Consider the following 19,867-nt stretch of genomic DNA (forward strand, 5'->3'; position numbering starts at 1 on the left):
ACTCATGGGCCACCCCCAAAAGGATTAGGGATGGTTTGCGGTAATAGGGAGGACGCTTTGGCTGTCCGTCGACATAATCAAAGAGACCTGCCGATCAGCGCTACTTGCTATCCAGACTCAGAAGTTTGAACAGAGAGAGAAGAAATTCATTTGAAATTCATTTTTTATGCAATGGAGAAAAAGATTCTCAATCGTGCAAATAAATAAACAAATTTAAATATCTTAATCAAATTTGTCACTTAAGTTCAAAATTCCTCTCATCGAGTATTCTTAAAGAAAGAACACTCGATTTATGTCAAGGTACCTTGCAAAACAAAGCATAGTAAAGTAATGCCCTAAAGAAGGGCAGGTTAGTTTATTCAACAATTGTAGTCCACTATTATGCAAAAAGATTACATAAACTCCCCAGTGAAGTCGCCAAACTGTGAACCCCTCCCCAAAATATCATAGGCATATGAATGCATGTGACTAAGGGAAGAAATGCACGTGAATGTACGAGTCGCCACCTTGTTTAATTGTTTAGGGTAAACTAGGAAAAACCCTAAATGACTCCAATTTTAATTAACCTAGTTACTAGATTAATTATCCCAATGTCTAAGGCATAATCTGCGAACCTGAGGTGGATCCCGAGACTATGTCATGCTGATGAAACTAACCAAAAATGAATGCTTTGCAAGATGATTGGACCGATGGAATGTTTAAGTGAGTTTGAATGATTGCGACTTGCCGCTCGGGGTTAAATCCCTAACGTGCCTACGTACTTCCGTTTGAATGGAAGATCAAAGTCGACGTAGTTCGATAGGCCTCTTCTAGAGGGCTTTAGATGGGATGCTTGATGCATGAGTGTGTGTATGCTTTGTGCATTTTTGTTTAGGCATTTTGCCAAAGAATTGATTGTTTCAGGCACTTGGTGCCAAAATGTTGATTTGAGGCTTTTTGCCAAAAGAAAGGATTTGGGCTTATTCTTGCCAAAAGATAAGTTGGGCTTATTTGCTTGCCAAAGATTAATTGGGCTTATTATTGCCAAGAGATTGATTGTTTAGGCGATTGTCGCCAAAATTGAATGATTTAAGGCTTTTTAGCCAAAATGAATTGATTTAGGCAATTGTTGCCAAAGGTTGATTCAAGGCTTTTAGCCAAAAGAAATTGATTTAAGCGATTTGTCGCTATAAAAGAGATTAATTTTCACTTATAAGCAATTTATTTGCTTAAAGTGATTATTTAAAGGCTTTTATCCAAATTATTGATTTAAGCGATTTGTCGCTATAAAAGATTAACTTTTCACTTATAAGCAATTTGTTTGCCTAAAGTGATTAATTAAATTGAAATATAGGCAATTAATTGCCATAAAAAAAACGTGTTTAAGTAGGACCTTTTAGTCACAATCATTGATTAACTGGACTTAGGCCAAGAACTGTTCGAAATAAAGGCAATTTCACCATAGTTATTGATTAGCTAGGCTTCTTTAGCCAATAATGTCAGATTTAAGCTTTAATACCACGATTATTAATTAATCGGGCATTTAAGCTTAATCTTTATTTGATTGAGGCAATTTATTTGCCTAATTATGACATGGATGCATTTATGCAGTTGTAGAATTAGGAGTAGAAGAGAAGCATGCATAAAATGCTAATAATAAATAGACAGAGTTTAGTTTTGTGTACCTGATTTAGTCGACGGCCACTTCTTAACTCCAGGTTAAGCTCCTCGTTAAGGGAAATATTAATTTTTTTAGTTTAATTTAACTTTGAGTGATCAAATATCACAACAATAGAATCAAACTAAAAAAAAAAATAAAAAATAAGATAAATATGCAAGAAAGCAATAAAGAATCGCAAAGAGCGTAAGGGAGAAGGAGCGTCCGTCAACACAGACCGAGTGTCTCAAAACGGAGCCCTGGGGCCGTTTTTTATAGGAAAAATGCGCCCCTGGGCGCGTCTGCCCGCCCTAGAGGGCGGGCGTGCCCGCCCTTGAGGGTGGGCATGCCCGCCTAGACTGGGCGGGCATGCGTGCCTTTCTCTTTTTCTCTTCTTTTTTTTTCGTTCCGGAGGCTTTTCCGGGAATTTCGGACCTCCAAAAAAATTCCGGGGACCGGTTCTGCGATCCTCGTGAAATTCTGGACGTTTCAAGTACCATATTGACATACTTCCAGTAAAGTCCAAAAAGGCCTTCGGTCCCGGCCGGACTGTTGCAGTCCGGCATTGACACTGTAGAAAAGTCAAAGTTACTGTAGCAAGGTCAAAATTTGAGTATTCACACTTTCCATTCAAACGGAAGTACGTAGGCACGTTTGGGATTTAACCCCGAGCGACAAGTCGAAATCACTTAACATATTCATTGGTCTTTTTACCTTGCAAAGCATTCATTCATTGGTTAGTTTATGAGCATGACATAGTCTCGGATCCACCTCGGGTTCGTAGACCATGCCTTAAACATTGGGATAATTAGCCTAGACTTAGGTTAATTAAAAATTGGAGTCAACTTAGGGTTTTTTCCTAGTTTACCCTAAAAAAATTAAACAAGGTGGCGACTCACACATTCACGTGCATTTCTGCCCTTAGTCATATGCATGTATATGCCTATGTTTTCCAGGGAGGGGTTCACATTCACATGGATAGCTAATGACATGACCGGTATAGACCCTGACATTGCCATTCACAAGATCCCCATATATGATCACATTAAGCCAGTAAAGCAGAAGCTTCGAAGCTAGAAACAAGAGATTTTCGTCAGGATTAAAGAAGAAACAGGTAAGCTGTTGGGGAAAAACTTTATGAAGATATAGACTACCCGATATGACTAACAAATATAATGCCGGTTCCCAAGAAATATGGTAAGCAGAATTTGCATCGATTACTTAGATTTGAACAAGGCATGCCCCAAAGATGACTTTCCATTGCCCTATATTGACTTGCTCATTGATAGAATGGAAGGGTCTAGTGCGATTTCAGTCACAGATTTATATCCAGGGTATAATCAGATACTGGTCAATCCACCAGATAAGCTGAAGACTTTGTTCATCACTGAATAGGGTGCCTTTTGTTACAGAATGATGCCATTTGGGCCAAAGAATGCCAGTGCCACTTATCAGAGGATGGCCACCACGATCTTTCATGACTTAATGCACAAGAACATAAAAGTATATGTTGACGACATGGTTGTCCACACTAGGGATGGGTCGAGCCACTTGATCGCCTTTAAGCAATTCTTCTCCAAACTTTGCTAGTACAACTTGAAACTTAATCTTGCTAAATGCCTCTTCGAGGCTCCATCTAGTATCTTCCTGGGCTACACGGTCCCTAAGAGAGGGATTGAGATTGATCGATCAAAGTCAAAACCCATCCTAGAGAGGTAGCCTCCTAAGACAGAAAGGAGATTCGGGGGTTCTTAGGCCGCCTTCAATATATTAGTCGATTCATTTCGTAGTTAGCAGACACCTATGGACCGATTTCAAGAAGCTAAGAAAAGATGCCCCAAAGACTTAGGATGGCCAGTATTAGAAAGTCTTTGAACAAATCAAAGCATATTTACTTAATACTCCAGTCGTTCAGCCTCCAACACTACAAAAAAATGGCATTTTGCGACCGACAAAATGCCACAAAATCGGTCGCTAATAACATTAGCGACCGATTTGCGACCGATGAATGTCGGTCGCAAAAATGCTTGTCGCAAAAAAATTTGCGACCGATTTTTTCGTCGGTCGCAAATTAGCGACCGAAAAATCGGTCGCAAAATTTGGTCGCATTTTCCTTTGGAAACGCTGTCGCAAATTGGTCGCAAAATCAATCTGTCGCAATAATGAAATTCTGTGGCAAATCGGTCACAAACTGTAAATTTAAAATTTTTATTTTTGATCTCAAATTTGTTGCAAATTGGTCGCAAAATTGAAAAAAATTTTAAAAAATAAATATTATTACAGAAACATAATTTTTTCGCACCTGTGAAAATTGACATATATATCACAAACGCAATTCAAAACAATATAAAATATAATTATTATTATACCGAAAAAAATGTCAAAAAACAACTGGAAAGCTAAAAAGGTCTAAAATTAAAATCAAAATCAAATCAAATAAAAAACAATTGCTTTCGTGATACCCATTAGCCATTCTTCCTCATCATTTTTATGCTCTTCCATTGGAACTTGAATCTTCCCTTATTATCTTGAATTTGATTGATGACCATTCTTGAAGAAGGCTCTTGTAAATTTCAGTTTCATCCTTCATTAGATCATTAATTCCCAAAATGAGAAATAAATAAATGGGCATTCTTTAATATTCATTAATAAAAAAAAGAAAAGAATTCCCCATAAAAAAAAAGCTTACAAGAACTCTTGCTGCATGTTCTGCTTGTCTCAATGTAGTGCAGTAACTTGGACTTTCAAAGATCTCGCCATTGAAGTTAACAGAAATCTACATGTATTTTCATATTAAAACAAAAAGTAGGTGGCAAGAAACAGTATAGAGACAACATTAGAGAGAAAGAAAAAAAAACAAAATAATAATAATTAAAAAGAAACATCATCTAAAAGTCCATAAAATATTGACCTATATAAGAAATAAGATATAAAATTAAGACAAGATCAAGAACCTCACCTACTGGCACCAGATTTTGCTCACTTCTTACATTGCCAAAAAATGAGTTTCCTTTTTCTCAATACAAAACCATCTGATAGTAATGTCTCTCTTATGTAATAATAATAATAATAATAATAATAATAATAATAATAATAATAATAAAAGTAACAATATTAATAATAAAAGTAGTAATAATAATAATAATAATAATAATAATAATAATAATAATAATAATAATAATAATAATAATAACAGTACCTAATTCCTAATCTAACTATCAAATACACAAACAAATATACCAAAATTATGTCCAAATACACATAAATCGTAAAAAAACAAAAATCGAAAAAAAAATCGCAAAATACCTCAACTTGTGTCCAAATAGCAATGGAGTGACCGGAGGGGCTGGAGCGGCGTCAAGCGAGCTGGAGCGGCGTCAGGAGGGGCTGGAGCGGCGCTGTGAACGAAAGAGAGGAGAGGAGGAGAAGAAAGAAAGAAGAAGAAAGAAGAAGGAAGGCATCTGGCATTTAAAGCCCTAAAATTTGTCGGTCGCAAATTTCATTAATATCGGTCGTAAATTTTAACTCTGCGACGTCGTTTTACTTAGCAATAAAATTGCGACTGAAAACGTCGGTCGCAAATAATCGGTCGCAGAATTTACTCCTAAATTTGAAGCGCGCAATTTTGCGACGAAATAACATGTAGTCGCAAATTGGTCGCAAAATCGATCGCAAATCGGTCGCAAACTAAAAAATAAACTCGCGGGAATTTTTAGCGCTACAATTAGCGACTGTTTGTCCATAGGTCGCAAATCGGTCGCAAAATTGCGACCGATTGTAGTCGGTTGCAAAAATCGATCGCAAATCGGCGTTTTTTTTGTAGTGCAAGAAGCACCGGACTCTCATATGGAGAATACTGTTTACTACCTGAGTAAGTGCATACTGGCAACAGAATTGAAGTATAGTAAGATCGAACAACTATGCTTAGCTCTGGCATGGGTATGCACCAAGCTCTAACATTATCTTTGCTCCTACACCACTCATGCAATTGCTGACTAGAGCCCCTTGAAATTCCTTATGGACAGGCTGGTTCTAGACAATAAGATGGCAAAGTGGGCCACTATCTTTACAGCATTTGATTTGAGGTTTGTTGCAAAGAAAAGGCTATCAAAGGCAGTGTGATAGCAGATCACTTAGCAGCATCCCCCAGGGATGCCGAAATAGAATACGTCAGATTTCCAGATGAGGTCATACTCCTGATCCAAGCAGACCAATGGAAGATGTATTTCAATGGGGCTGCTAACTATCAGGGTTGCAGTGCTGGTGTAGTTATAGTAACTCCAGATGGGAAGCGATTGCCCTTCAGCATTAAGTTGGCATTTCAGATCATTAATAATGAAGCAGAGTATGAAGCATGTATCGTCGGACTTGAAGCAGCCTTGAGTATTCAGATTAAGCGCCTAACAATCTATGGGGACTCCATCCTGATAGTCTCCCAAGCACTAAAGAAGTGGAAGATCAAAGAGCAGCGTTTGCTCCCATATCTTCGACACCTCGATCATTTGGCTCAGTAGTTCAAAGATTTGTCATTTCATTACTTGCCTCGGGCAAAAAATCAGTTCGCCGATGCACTAGCCACTCTTGCCTCCATGGTTGATGCCAACCCCAACATGGTTATCAAGCCTTTGAATGTTCAGATTCATCAACAGCCAACCTATTGCTACAATCTCCAGCTTGCCAATGGCAATCTTTGTTCTGGGATATTCAGACTTGGTTAGAAAAGGAAGAATACCCTGAAGAAGCCTCTAAATATGACAAGAGGACTCTCTGGGAGTTATTAAAAGGCTATCTCTACAAGGATGCTATTTTGTTTAAGCGAACATGGAACCAAGCACATTCAAGTGCATAACTAAAGAAGAAGCTCAACGGATAATGGAATGGGTGCATGGCGGAGAAGAAGGCCCTCACATGAATGAAATGGCTCTATCCCATAAGATCACCAATCAGGGTTATTATTGGCTCACCACGCGATCAGACTGCACAAAGTTTATTCAGAAATGTCATAAATGCTAGATTTATGCCAAACTCCGAAATTGATGTGATTGGCAAAATCACCCCTAAGTTTTCCAACCAACGTGAGTACATCATGATGGCCATTGACTACTTCACCAAATGGGTTGAACCCGCTTCCTATCATGTCCTAAACTCTAGAAAAGTAGCTCAGTTCATCCAGACGAACAAAATATGCAGGTATGGAATTCCTTTTGAGGTCATAATAGATAATGGGTCTAACTTTCAGAAAGAGGTTCCCACTCTAATGAAAAAGCACCACCGACCTTTGCCATACTGGCCCCAGACCAATGGAGCGGTGGAAGTAGCCAACAACTCCATCAAGAACATCCTCAAAAAAATGATTCACAATCACAAAAATTGGCATGAACATTTGCCTTTCGCCTTATAGGGATACAGAACCTCCATCAGAATGCCAACTGGGGCAACACCGTATTCATTAGTATATGGGATGGAAGCAGTCCTCCCCATTGAAGTTCAGATCAGATTAGCGAGGGTCACGAAAGAAAGCCAATTGCCAGAAGCAGAATGGGCTCATAATTATCATAACCAGTTAAATGCTATTGACGGGAAAAGGCTAGAGGCTCTTAATCAAATTTAGAGCTACCAACAGAGAATATCTAGATGCTTCAATAAAAGAATCCGAGAGCAAAAACGCAAAGAAGGTTGTCTTGTGCTCAAGGAAATTAGAGCTCTTGTGCAAGACCATTGGGTTAAATTTAGGCCAAACTGGGCAAGCCCCTACATGCTAAAGAAGATTCTCTCCAGTGGTGGTGTCATCCTGTCAGACATTGATGGCAAGGAATTCACCAATCCATGCAACTTGGATAAACTCAAAAGATACTTTGTGTGAATGCATTCAGGCCTTAGCACTAGAATTATTGCCCCTTTTATGTCACTGTAAAGCAAAAGTATGGTGACCTGACTCCCGAAAATATGTTTCGAAAGTACGAGATACGTAGGTAGCCTAGCCTGTGGGTGCGATCACAATAATAATAAAAATACATTTTTGTTCCTCTTCTTATGAAAATTCCTGATTTTCTATGCCAATTAATGAAAAAGAAATAAAAAAATTAATCAAAAGCTAAGTTGAAACCTACAAGGACAGGCGGCTTAAGCAAAATCAATATCAGCCTGCTAAGTCGAAAACCCGAAAGGGCGGCTTAGGCAAAAGTTAGGGCATCTTGCTGAGTTGAAAACTCGGAAGGGTGGCTTAGGCAAAAGTTAAGGTTCAAAAGCAGCAATCTCGTGAAGGATAAGATTGTATTTTCCTTTCTAAAATTGTCGACATGATTCCCATTTTACATATCCCTGTTGACGCGTGTCTTTATGCCCTCACCTAACCCAATGAGGATACGAGGATGCGAAATGAAGGGTTATTGCTATCCAGAAGTATTTTAATCCAAGGATTTAAATTAGACAAATTTAAGTGTGTCTGGATTGCGTAAGAGTTGCGTCACGCAGCTATCAGGTGCGTGATGACACTGTCGATTGTGTCACGCAACTCCAATCAAGATGACGTCACCGTGAATGCCGACATAACGGCTTTTTATTCTGTCTGAGTACGTGGCAGCGGTCTAGAAAGTGAACTGCATCACTCAGCTATCGGCCCTGTAACGCAGCCGTCAGCTGCGTGACGCAGCTATCCCCTGTTGCCCTACTTCTATAAATTCATCGTTTAATCTCTTATTCGGGACTGGTTTTTTAGGGCGTCAAAACACACACTTGCGGTTAAGTTTTTCTCCAGAGACTCTTCTGAGTTCCCTTGAAGAAAAACAGCTATTAGACATCAATTAGGTTAAAACGAAAATCATAAAAGAAGGAAAAAAGCAAGAGAGAAAGGTGTGAGCGTTTAAATCCTTATGGACAAAGCTTCTGGAATGATTAACCGTCATTCTTTAAGGCGTTTAAGCTGTTTATAATCCTCAGTCTGAGGGTTAGGTAACTCTTTTGAACCTTTCTTTGTATTTTTATTTATTGTTTTTTATTTTGCTATTATTTTAGTAGTTTAATCTTAGTTAAACGGTAGTCTGTTCACTCTTGGTTGTCTTTAGATCTTATTAAAGCATGTTTAAATAAAAGAACGATTTAGATAAGTTGTTTGAAAAGTGAGTACGGACCAGAGCAGCTGCGTCACGCAGCCAGTAGATCCATAACGGACCTGGCAGTTGCGTGACGGAGCTGTTCATGTCCAAAATGTCATTTCTTTACCCAGATTAGTTGCGTCACGCAGCTATCAGATCCGTAACGGATCCGGAGGTTCCGTGATGGGACTGTTCATGTTCACGATTTCATTTTATTTTTAATATTCTATTTTTAATTGTGAATCTAAAATATACAGTTGATGGATCTGGAGTTTTAAGAACAGTTAGGTCACGCGACTATTAGATCCGTCACGCAACTGTTCTTCCAAAGTACAGCTGTGTGACGCGACTGTTCTAGAGTTCCAGAAATAGTTTTTTTTTTGTTCTTTCAAAAATTAACGAATTTTGTACAAAATAAAATTTAATTTTTCTAATAAATCCGAAGACAACCAATTGTGAACAGATTGCAATTTAATTAAGTTTAGAATATTAAAATGTAATTATGTATGATTTTGGGTTTTTGGTTTTCGGGTTTAAATTTTAATCGGATAAAATGTATTTTTAGGTTTGGTTTGTGGCCCACCTTTAACCATAAGGCAAGAGCAGGTCTTTTATTTATTTGTTTTAACTGCATTGGTTTGAATGGTTTGGATGATTATGGATGCGATGGTTGAATTAGATTGAATTTGATTGGGACGATTAATTAATTTTTCATATAAGAACTCAGTTCGATTCATTCAGGTTGGGTTTAAATAAACTAATACTTTGGCTTTTCTAACTCAAATAAATTAGAAATCGTAGGTTAAAAGAGGTCGATTTCCGGGCGTCGGCTTCCAATGGGCCGGCGTACGCAATTCCCTTACCCAAAACCTCATTGGTTTGCTGGACCACTCTTTTAAATATTTTGGCCTTAAATAAAATTGGGTTTAAAATGAAGTCATTTTATAAAATTGGAAACGGTCCCATTTCCGAAAAAATGGGTGGCGACTCAAAATGTTTTATAAGACCGATTTATCGGCATTGTATCCAAAATGATTTGTCACCACTGTTCAAAATAAAAAACCATTTTCCCATAAAAAAATAAAGAGGGACGTTTTTTGGGTTGCTCGGGGGCGGTACGAAAACAATCCCAAACCAGTATAAGTTATGTAAAAAGAAAATCACAAAAGCCCTATCATCTAGGCATCTATCTCTGTTATTTATCTGTGTCAGCTATCTATATGTGTCCACTATCCAGAGTGTCAAAAGTCCAAAATGTCAACTGAACCCTCTATACATCGTGGGTCAGTGTCCTATCTCAAAGCCCTCACCAAAAAATACGGGTTGATTTAGAGCTAAAAGAACAAAAAAATCCTACCCTATTAAGATAAGGTTGGCATGCACCGAAAGACTAGGCAAGCCGTCTGCGCCGTATCGGATGCCTATCCCTAGAGTCATTAGGGTCCTTTGGGTTAGCCTTTCGGGTAGAGTTGAGGGTCATCTCGGTCGTGACTCAGAGTCTAGCATCAATCTCCGGAGTCAGAGTCGCTCTATGCTCCCTCTCCCAGTCACCATGCTCAGCCACCTACCAAGCCTCGTAAGAAGCAGTCCTGCCCCCAAAAGCTCTAGCCTCTACTACATGAGCCTCTCTCGACCAACCACCCAGTATGGCCACAGCAACCCTAGGAGAAATCAGTATATCCCAAAAAAGAGCTCCAACTGGTGGCAGCCCTTGAACATGCCCCATCTGTCTCATCAGCCTGGAATTAGGATAAAATGTGATGCTATCCATGCCAAGCAGATAAGCCATCTGGAACCTACCTGACTAAACTAGAAACCTCCTAATCTCATACCAATCACATCTCCACAGAATCTAATTCGGCCTCCGTGCCAACGACCACTGTAGCCACTCGTCCTCTGACTCGAGTCTCACCACGACTCGTTTGGATCGGTACTATGATGGCTCATAAAGATGATGTCGTGGTGGCTCTAACACCCTCAAATGATCTCTCAACTAGACCTGCAAGACCAGACATTGCACCAAAGACACAAAGATGAAACAAGCATTCATATGCAAACCTTCTCTTGCCATACAGATTTGGCCATATCCTAACCTAGACACTCAAGCTTTTTCCTCAAAAGCAAGCATAACCAAATTTTGCCCCCCCCCCCACTATCCAGATCTAAACAAGCATTCATATGCAATCCCCCCAGATAATATGTTTATCCAGAACCTAAGCCTTTCTACGGAAAGCACTCGAACTGAAACTGGAACAACTTATTTCGAGAATTCTTACCTGAAGCAGGATCGAGCTAGCTAACTAGATCCCATCCACTCTATAAGCTCGATCGAGGCTCAAAAGGGTCTCTTCTAAAGCCATGCTATCTATTTTGTCTCCTCGCTCCATCTGGAGGACCAAGTTAGCCCCCTCAAGTCACCCCAACCAACCGAACCAGTCAGTATGCAGGTGCTCATTAAGCAAAAGACTAGGGCTCAGGTCCTGAACCTCTGACGCTCTAAGTCCACAAAATCGAGTGGATCCAGATACCGCTTAATGAGCCTAGCTAGATCAACCAGGTCATCTACCACCAACTCACTAGCCTCTGCCACAGACATGCCCAACATCCTCATGAAGCTCTTAAAGAGTCTAGTCTCGATCGATGCAGCCACCGGAGTGCTCTTAGAATCACTACCCAATAATGCCGCAAACTCCTCATATGTCAGACACATCTCCTCATAATGTGTGCCAAATTGAAACACATGAGCTTGTGGATCCCATAGGTGCAGACATACATCTAGAAAAGCCCGGTCAACTGGCAGTCTCTTAGAGTTACCAAAGAAGCCATACTATATTAGCTTAAATTAATCTTCTCGACCTTTTCCAACCTCCTGGTCCATCTTTGCATGCCATAATTGATAAACGACTCCATTTTTTGGGCAGAGTACTTGAAAATCAGAGAAAATCAGGCTTCGAGGCTCAAAACGACACCATTTTGAGGCCATAAATGAGGTAGTTATAGGCTCCAACTTCTTACCTCCTAGAACATGCTGGTACCGATTTGTCCAGGATTGGCAATGATGACCTCTATTTCGGTACCGATTTGGTGGAACGGTTGGTACCAAAACGATACTGTTTTAGAGGAAATCGGTGCACCCCTAGGACACCTAAGTACGGATTACCTATTTCCTAAAATTTCTTTCAAAACGGTGAAAATGCTACTTTTTCAAAGAAATTGATCATTCTACTCAAAAGCTGGTATTTTTAGGCCGTGAATTTAATAAAGTTTTACACAAAATTTGGTATAACTTTCAAAATGTTTTTTATTTTGGCAAATCAGGCTTAAATTCTTTAAAACACTCTCTTAGAAGTTGAGCAAACAATCGAAAATGGCACTCATGCATCATGCATGAATATCCTATCAAACTAACCATGATTTTCAGGGGTGGAGTTAAAGCAAAAGAAATAGGCATCCAGTGCAAACTCATATGAAACAAGCAGTCGGTGTAAAATTTAGAACAGGCATTCAGTGCATACTTGCTCAAAACAGGCATCCAGTGCAACTATAAGAGAGGAATAGGCAATCAATGCATAGATCAGTGCCAAAATTCAAAACAGGCAAGCAATGCAAGTTTCGATGCAATTCGGTGCAACCACATGAAAACAAGCAGTTAGTGCAAGTCTCGATGCAAATCAGTGCAAACTCTCAATGTAATTCGGCGCAATTTAGTGCAATTTCCAATTCAGTTAGTGCAGTTCTAATATTAGACAGTGCAATAGTTCAAATCAGGCAATCAGTGAAAACTGAAAATAAGCAATCAGTGCAAAACTCAGAACAGGCAATCCAATGCTGATGCAATCCAAATTAAGAAAAACAGGCAATTTGGTGCAAATTCAAGGGAAACAGGCAATCCTTGCAACTTCCAATGCAATTCAGTGCAATTCAAACTCTGATCGGCATAAAACAAGCATTTAGTGCAATTTTCAAATCAACCATTTAAGACTGGCAAATCAGTGCACTCGCGGTTCAAACATCCAGTGTGGACAAGTAAAATAAGCAAAACAGACTTGCAAGAATAAAGATTCAACATCGTCATAAATGCAAGAGCCAAGATTTTACAAAAGAAGGTGCCACAACTAGGGCAGCATCAACCCAAAAAGTGATTTTAAGTTAGTCCCTAGACTACTCAAGCTCAAGCCCAAATCAGTGACCTATCCTAAAAAGAAATAAAAAAAAAAAGACAAAAATGGGGACCCGGGACCTCAACATCATCTAAGATCGTCCCGTAGTGTCCTGACCTGGTCCTCCAGGAAGTTCTCATGGGTCAGGACCTCAGACAGCGCCCTACGAAGCTGACCCACTATGAATGTCATCCTATCGCACCAACTTGGAGGAGGCTGCGCAGTAAATAAAATTTCAGAGTTTATATATATATATATATTCCGGCACACCCAGAGGATAGACTAGCTAGTGGTTAGTGACGTCGTCTGTCAAGATATAGGAGGCCATGCCCTGCCGAGTGATGTATCTCACCCGCTGCATGTCCTCAGACAACAGATACGACACCTCGGGGACAACTACCCGACAACTAGTCTCCAGCCTTAGTGGTGATGGTGGCCCCCATTCCTGCTCCACTTGCCTAGTTGGCAGTGAAGGATAGGATGCATTCACGCTCTGCGTAGAATCGCTAGCTAGAGAGTATGAGGATGAAGGTACTTGAGAACCCATGTTAACATAATTTAGGTAAAGGAAAGTGCAAATGAAGACAAAGAGAGAAGGAGAGTGTGTGGGGCAAATGGGCCACCACCACCTCCCTTCCCCTATTTATAGGAAAAGGAGATTACAAACCTTGCCCTTGCCCAAAAAGTCAAATCATTTGGGACTCATCCAGATTTAGAATTACACATGTTTATAGTTAAAACGTCCATGACAGATTTCCAAACATATCGGTACCTTCTAATCTGACAGATGATTATAGCAAGGGCCCTGAAAATCATACGAACTAGAACAACTTCGGAAAAATATTCTCAGAATCAAACGAGATTCACATAGGATGTATGAGACATAGTTACAATCTACCATGCATTATTCTTAGACCAAAAGTCCATTCATAAGTGCTAAAATTAGAGTCCGAAAGATTGAGCCTTGATCGGCTGCAATCTCTTAGAGGGGGCAAGCTGTTGACCATGATTTTATCAATGGGCTCTTTGAAATTCTGCTAAGGTTCACACAGCATGAGAAGAAGATTGATCAAATGTCGTTTGGGCCTCAAACGGACTTTGGAAACCCGAAAACCCCAAATAAAAAGGGCAGGGGTAGGGCAATAATTTGCTTCTGTTTTTGTCCCGCCCCGAGCGACCCGAAAACCGTCAACTTTTTATTTTTGATGGAAAGTGATTTTATTTTGAACAGTGGTGACAAAACATTTTATTGGATACGATGCCGATAAATCGGTCTTACAAAACATTTTTGAGTCGCCATCCATTTTTTCGGCAATGGGACCGTTTCCAATTTTATTTTATAAAAATGACTCCATTTTAAAACCAATTTTATTTAAGGCCAAATTATTTGGAAAAACTGGTCAGGCGCACCAAAGCGACTCTGGATAAGGGAATTGGGTACACCGGCCCGTTGGAAGCCGACGGCCGGAAAAACTTGCCTCTTTTAACCTACGATTTCTAATTTATTTTAGTTAGAAAAGCCAAATTATTTATTTATTTAAACCTAACCCGAATGAATCGAATCGAGTTCTTATATGGAAAATTAATTAATCGTCCCAATCAAATTCAATCATTGCATCCATAATCATCCAAATCATCCAAACCAAAGTAATTAAATCAAATAAATAAAAGACCCGCTCTTGCCTTATGGTTAAAGGCAGGCCACAAACCGAACCTAAAAATACATTCTACCCGATTTAAATTCAAGCCAAAAACCGAAAACCCAAAAATCATGCATAATTACATTTAAACTTAATTGAATTACAATTTGTTCGTAATTGGTCATCTCTGGGATTTATTGGAAAAATTGAATTTTATTTTGTACAAAAATTAATTATTTTTCAAAAGAATAAAAAAATTATTTCTAGAACCCAAGAACAGTCGCGTCACGCAGCTGTTCTTTGGAAGAACAGTTGCGTGACGGACCCGATAGCTGCGTGACGCAGCTGTTCTGGGTAAAGAAATGAAATTTTGGACATGAACAGTTCCGTCACGCAATTACTAGCTCCGTTACGGATCTACTGGCTGCGTTACGCAACTGCTCTGGTCCGAATTCTATTTTTAAATTATTTGTTTAGAGCATTTTTTATTTAAATATGTTTTAGGACAACCTCGAATGACCAAAAACGAACAGAATACAATTCAATTAAGATTAAACTACTAAAACAATAATAAAATAAATAATCAATGAATAAAAACATAAAAAGTGTAAAGGAATTACCTAATACTCAGAATGAGGATTGTAAACGGCTTAACGAACGATGATTAAGGCGATCCAGAAGCTTCATCACCAAGGATTTAAATATTCACTCTTTTCTCTCTTGATTTTCTCTCTTTTTTCTAGTTTGATTCACCTAAAATTAATCTCTAATGGCAATTCTCCTTCAAACGAACTCAAAAGAGCTTCTGGTGGAGAATGTGGCTGCAGGTTGTGTTTTTAGGGTTTTTAAAATGCTCCAAAAGTTGTCCAAGTCCCCCTTTAACGTGAGAAAAAAGATCTATTTATAGAAGTAGGTCACAGAGCATAGCTGCGTGACGCAGCTATAGTTGCGTAACGCAGCTTACTTGCTGTATCAGAGCTGCATGTCGTTTAATACTGTTGACGCGTGTTTTTATGCCCCCATCTAACCCGATGAGGATACGAGGACGCGGAATAAGGAATCAAGGTCAACCGGAAGTCTTTAAACCAAGAATCGATTTAAACCAGTTCAGGGAAGTCTGATTTGCACTAGGGTTGCGTCACGCAACTATAAGGTGCGTGACGGCACTAATAGTTGCATCACGCAACTCTAACCTGGATGACATCACCTTGAAAAACCCACATAACGATTTTGCTTTCTGTTTGGATACGTGGCAACGGTCCAAAAAGTGAGCTGCGTCACGCAACTCTTGCGTCCGTCACGCAACTGTTAGTTGCGTGACGCAGCTATGTTCTGTTGCCTTACCCATATAAATACTGCATTTTTATCTTTTAAAAGGGACCTTTTGAGATTTTGGATAGAAAAATTTTTAAGGGTTAAAAAAGAACTGAGGCGAGATTTTCTGCAAGAACTCCTTTGAGTTATCTTGAAGAAAACCAGCCTTAGAGATTAACTAGATTGAAAACAAAAAAAAATCACATAAAAAGAGAAAAAGAGAGAAAAGAAAAGAAAAAGAGATTTTTAGCAAAACTTGGCAAAAAGGACTTCTGGGATCTTGAAACCTTATTCCTAAGACGTTCAGATCCTTTACAATCCTCAATCTGAGGGTTAGGTAATCATCTAAACTTTTCTTGGTATTTTCTTAGTTATTAATTTGTTGATATCTATTTTGTTGATATTTGGGTAGCTTGATATTGATTAAATAGCACTCTGCCTATTGTTAAACATTTCTGAGTCACATTAAAACAAGTTTTGATAAAAAGAAAACCTAAAAAAGGTAGTTCGAAAGGTAGTTGTGGACCAGAGCAGTTGCGTCACGCAGCTACAAGCTGCGTGACGGAACTGTTCATGTCCAAAATATGTTGACATTACCTCGACTAGTTGCGTGACGGAACTGTTCATGCCTATAATTTTATTTCGTTTATATTTTCTTATTTAATACCGTATTTTAAATAAATGATTGATGAATCTAACGATTTTTCCAAAGTCACGAACAGTTGCGTCACCCAACTATGAGTTCCGTCACGCGACTGTTCTTCCATAGAACAGCTGCATGACGCAACTATTCTAGGGTTCTAGGATGATTTTATTTTTTTATTTTGTGCAAATCAAATAAATGTTCAATTTTTTTTATAATTCAAGAAACAACCAATAATGGGCAGATTGTGGCTTAATCAAATCAAGTAGGTTAATTTATTATGGTTTCGGGTTGTTAGGGTTTATTGAATTTAAATTGGGCAGAATGTATTTTAAGTCCGGTTTGTGGCCCGCCTTTAACCTGTGAACCCCTCCCCCCGAATGTAGGCATATAAATGAATATGACTAAGGGCAGAAATGCATGTGAATGTGTGAGTCGCCACCTTGTTTAATTTTTTTAGGGTAAACTAGGAAAAAACCCTAAGTTGACTCCAATTTTAATTAACCTAATTACTAGATTAATTATCCCAATGTTTAAGGCACAATCTATGAACCCGAGGTGGATCCCGAGACCATGTCATGTTGATGAACTAACCAAATGAATGAATGCTTTGCAGGGTAAATGATGTAATTGGACCAATGAAATGTTTAAGTGATTTCGACTTGCCGCTCGGGGTTAAATCCCAAACGTGCCTACGTACTTCCGTTTGAATGGAAAATCAAAGTCGACGTAGTTTGATAGGCCTTTTTTAAAGGGCTTTGAATGGGTATGCTTAATGCATGAGTGTGTGTATGCTTCGTGCATTTTGTTTAGGCATTTTGCCAAAGAATTGATTGATTTGATTAGGCGTTTGTTGCCAAAAGTGTTGATTTAAGGCTTTTAGCCAAAAAGATTGATTTAGATAATTTATTGCCAAAAGTTGATGTGATTTAGGCAATTTGTTTGCCAAAAGTGATTATTTGAAGGCTTTTAGCCAAAAATGGGTTGATTTAGGCAATTATTTGCCAAAAGTGTTGATTGGGCGATTGTCGCCAAGATGATTGATTTAAGGCTTTTAGCCGAAAGATTGATTAATTCAAGGCATTTTGCCAAAAATTGATGTGTAATTTAGGCAACTTGTTGCCAAAAATGTGATTGATTAAGCTGTAGGCAATTTGTTGCCAGAAAACGTGATTTGATTAAGGCTTTTAGCCACAATTATTGATTAATTGGACTTTTAGCCGAACTTGTTCGAAATAAAGACAATTACACCGTAGTTATTAATTAACTAGGCTTTTTAGCCAGTATTGTCGGAGTTTGGCATGAATACCACGATTATTGATTAACCGGGCATTTTAGCCTAAACATATTTACTTAAGGCGATTTGCTGCTGTGAACCCCTCCCCTAACATCATAGCATATGAATGCATGTGACTGAAGGAAGAAATGCACGTGAATGTATGAGTCGCCACCTTGTTTAATTGTTTTAGGGTAAACTAGGAAAAAACCCTAAGTGACTCCAATTTTAATTAACCTAGTTACTAGATTAATTAGCCCAATGTCTAAGGCATGGTATGCTAACCTGAGATGGATCCCGAGACTATGTCATGCTGATAAACTAACCAATGAATGAATGCTTTGCAAGGTAATTTGGACCAATGAAAATGTTTATGATGATTTTGACTTGCCGCTCGGGGTTAAATCCCGAACGTGCCTACGTACTTCCGTTTGAATGGAAGATCAAAGTCAACGTAGTTCGGTAGGCCTCTTTTAGAGGGCTTTGAATGGGGATGCTTTATGCATGAGTGTGTGTATGCTTTGTGCATTTTGTTTAGGCATTGTGCCAAAGAATTGATTGTTTTAGGCATTTTGCCAAAAAGTGTTGATTGGACTTATTTGTGTGCCAGAAAAATGTTGATTGGACTTATTTGTTTGCCAAAAAATGAATTAAGGCTTTTAGCCAAAACATTTTGTGATTTAGGCAATTTAATTGCCGAAAAATTGATTTTAAAGGCTTTTAGCCAAAATGTGTTGATTTGAAAGCTTTTAGCAAAAAGTGTCGATTTAGGCAAGATGTTGCCAAAATTGATTGATGATTTATTTAGGCGACTGTCGTCAAAATTGAATGATTTAAGGCTTTAAAGCCAAAAAGATTGATTTAGTTTTAAGGCATTTTGCCAAAACTTTGATTTAAGCGTTTTATTGCTAAAAAATAACTGATCTTACTTATTGGCAATTTGTTTACCAAAAGTAATTAATCAAACTGCAATGTAGGCAATTTAATGCCAAAAGAACGTGAATAATTTAGGCTACTTAGTCACAATTATTGATGAACTGGACTTAAGCCGAAAATTGTTCGAAATAAAGGCAATCATACCATAGCCATTGATAGACTAGATATTTTAAGCCAATATTGTCGAATTTAGGCTTTAATACCACGATTATTAATTAACCGGGCATTTAGCTTAATCATACTTTAATTGAGGCAATTTACTTGCCTATATGATGACATGAATGCATTTATGCAGTTGTAGAATTAAAAGGAGTAGAAGAGAAGCATGCATGAAGTGCTAAAATTAAATAGGCAGAGTTTTGTTTACGTACCTGATTTAATCGTCGACCGCTTCTTAACTCCAGGTTAAGCTCCTCGTTAAGGGAATTAATTTTAATTTAATTTTAAGTGACCAAGTATCACAACAATAAAACAAAACTAAAATTAAAAAATGCAAGAAAGCAGTAAAGAATCGCAAAGAGCGTAGGGAGAAGGAGCGTCCGTCAACACAGACTGAGTGTCTCAAAACGGAGCCCCAGAGCCGTCTTTTATAGGAAAAAAGTGACCCCAGGCGCCCCTGCCCGCCTTCAAGGGCGGGCGTGCCCGCCTGGGCTGGGCGGGCGTGTCCGCCTGGGCTGGGCGGGTATGCCCGCCCATGTTGGGCGGTCGTGCCCGCCCATGCTGGGCGGGCATGTGTGCCTTCTTTCTTTTTCTTAATTTCATTTCGGAGGCTTTTCCGGGAGTTCCGGACCTCCAAAAAATATTCCGAGACCAGTTCCATGATCCTCGTAATTTTTTCGGACATTTCAAGTACCATATTGGCACACTTCCGGCGAACTTTTTGAATGACCTTCGGTCTGACCGGACTGTTTGCAGTCCGGAAAAAGTGGCTCTTTGAGCCTCAAAATTTGAGTATTCACAGCTGCCCCCCACCGGCGACCATAAAATGATTTATGGGAGTCGGTGGTTGTATGAAACACAAATTTTGTAGGCGAAAAAATAGACGCGTCCAGAAGACCCGCCTTTTGGCTCCTTTTTTTCTTCTATAAATAGCTTAAACTTTCATTTTTCACTCATTTTCATCCTCTTACTCTAAGGCTCTCTCTCAAATTCTCCCAAATCTCTCATC

At 38.9% G+C, this 19,867-nt stretch overlaps 2 protein-coding genes across 2 annotated transcripts; both read left to right on the plus strand.

Annotated features, from left to right (window-relative positions):
- Positions 1-5,482: 5,482 nt before the first annotated feature.
- Positions 5,483-6,150, plus strand: LOC119370750 (uncharacterized). The gene is made up of 2 exons (XM_089715903.1): positions 5,483-5,575; positions 5,740-6,150. Exons 1-2 carry the CDS (start codon positions 5,483-5,485, stop codon positions 6,148-6,150), a joined length of 504 nt encoding a protein of 167 aa, XP_089572029.1.
- Positions 6,151-6,548: 398 nt separating this feature from the next.
- LOC149492662 (uncharacterized) lies at positions 6,549-7,247 on the plus strand. Its single transcript, XM_089715904.1, has 2 exons — positions 6,549-6,950; positions 7,038-7,247. The coding sequence occupies exons 1-2, from the start codon at positions 6,549-6,551 to the stop codon at positions 7,245-7,247; spliced, it is 612 nt and encodes a 203-aa protein (XP_089572030.1).
- The last annotated feature ends 12,620 nt before the right edge of the window (positions 7,248-19,867 follow it).

Source organism: Jatropha curcas, chromosome 11, assembly GCF_041381405.1.
Source record: "Jatropha curcas cultivar XTBG-Jc1 chromosome 11, XTBG_Jcur_1.0, whole genome shotgun sequence".
Lineage (NCBI taxonomy): Eukaryota > Viridiplantae > Streptophyta > Magnoliopsida > Malpighiales > Euphorbiaceae > Jatropha > Jatropha curcas.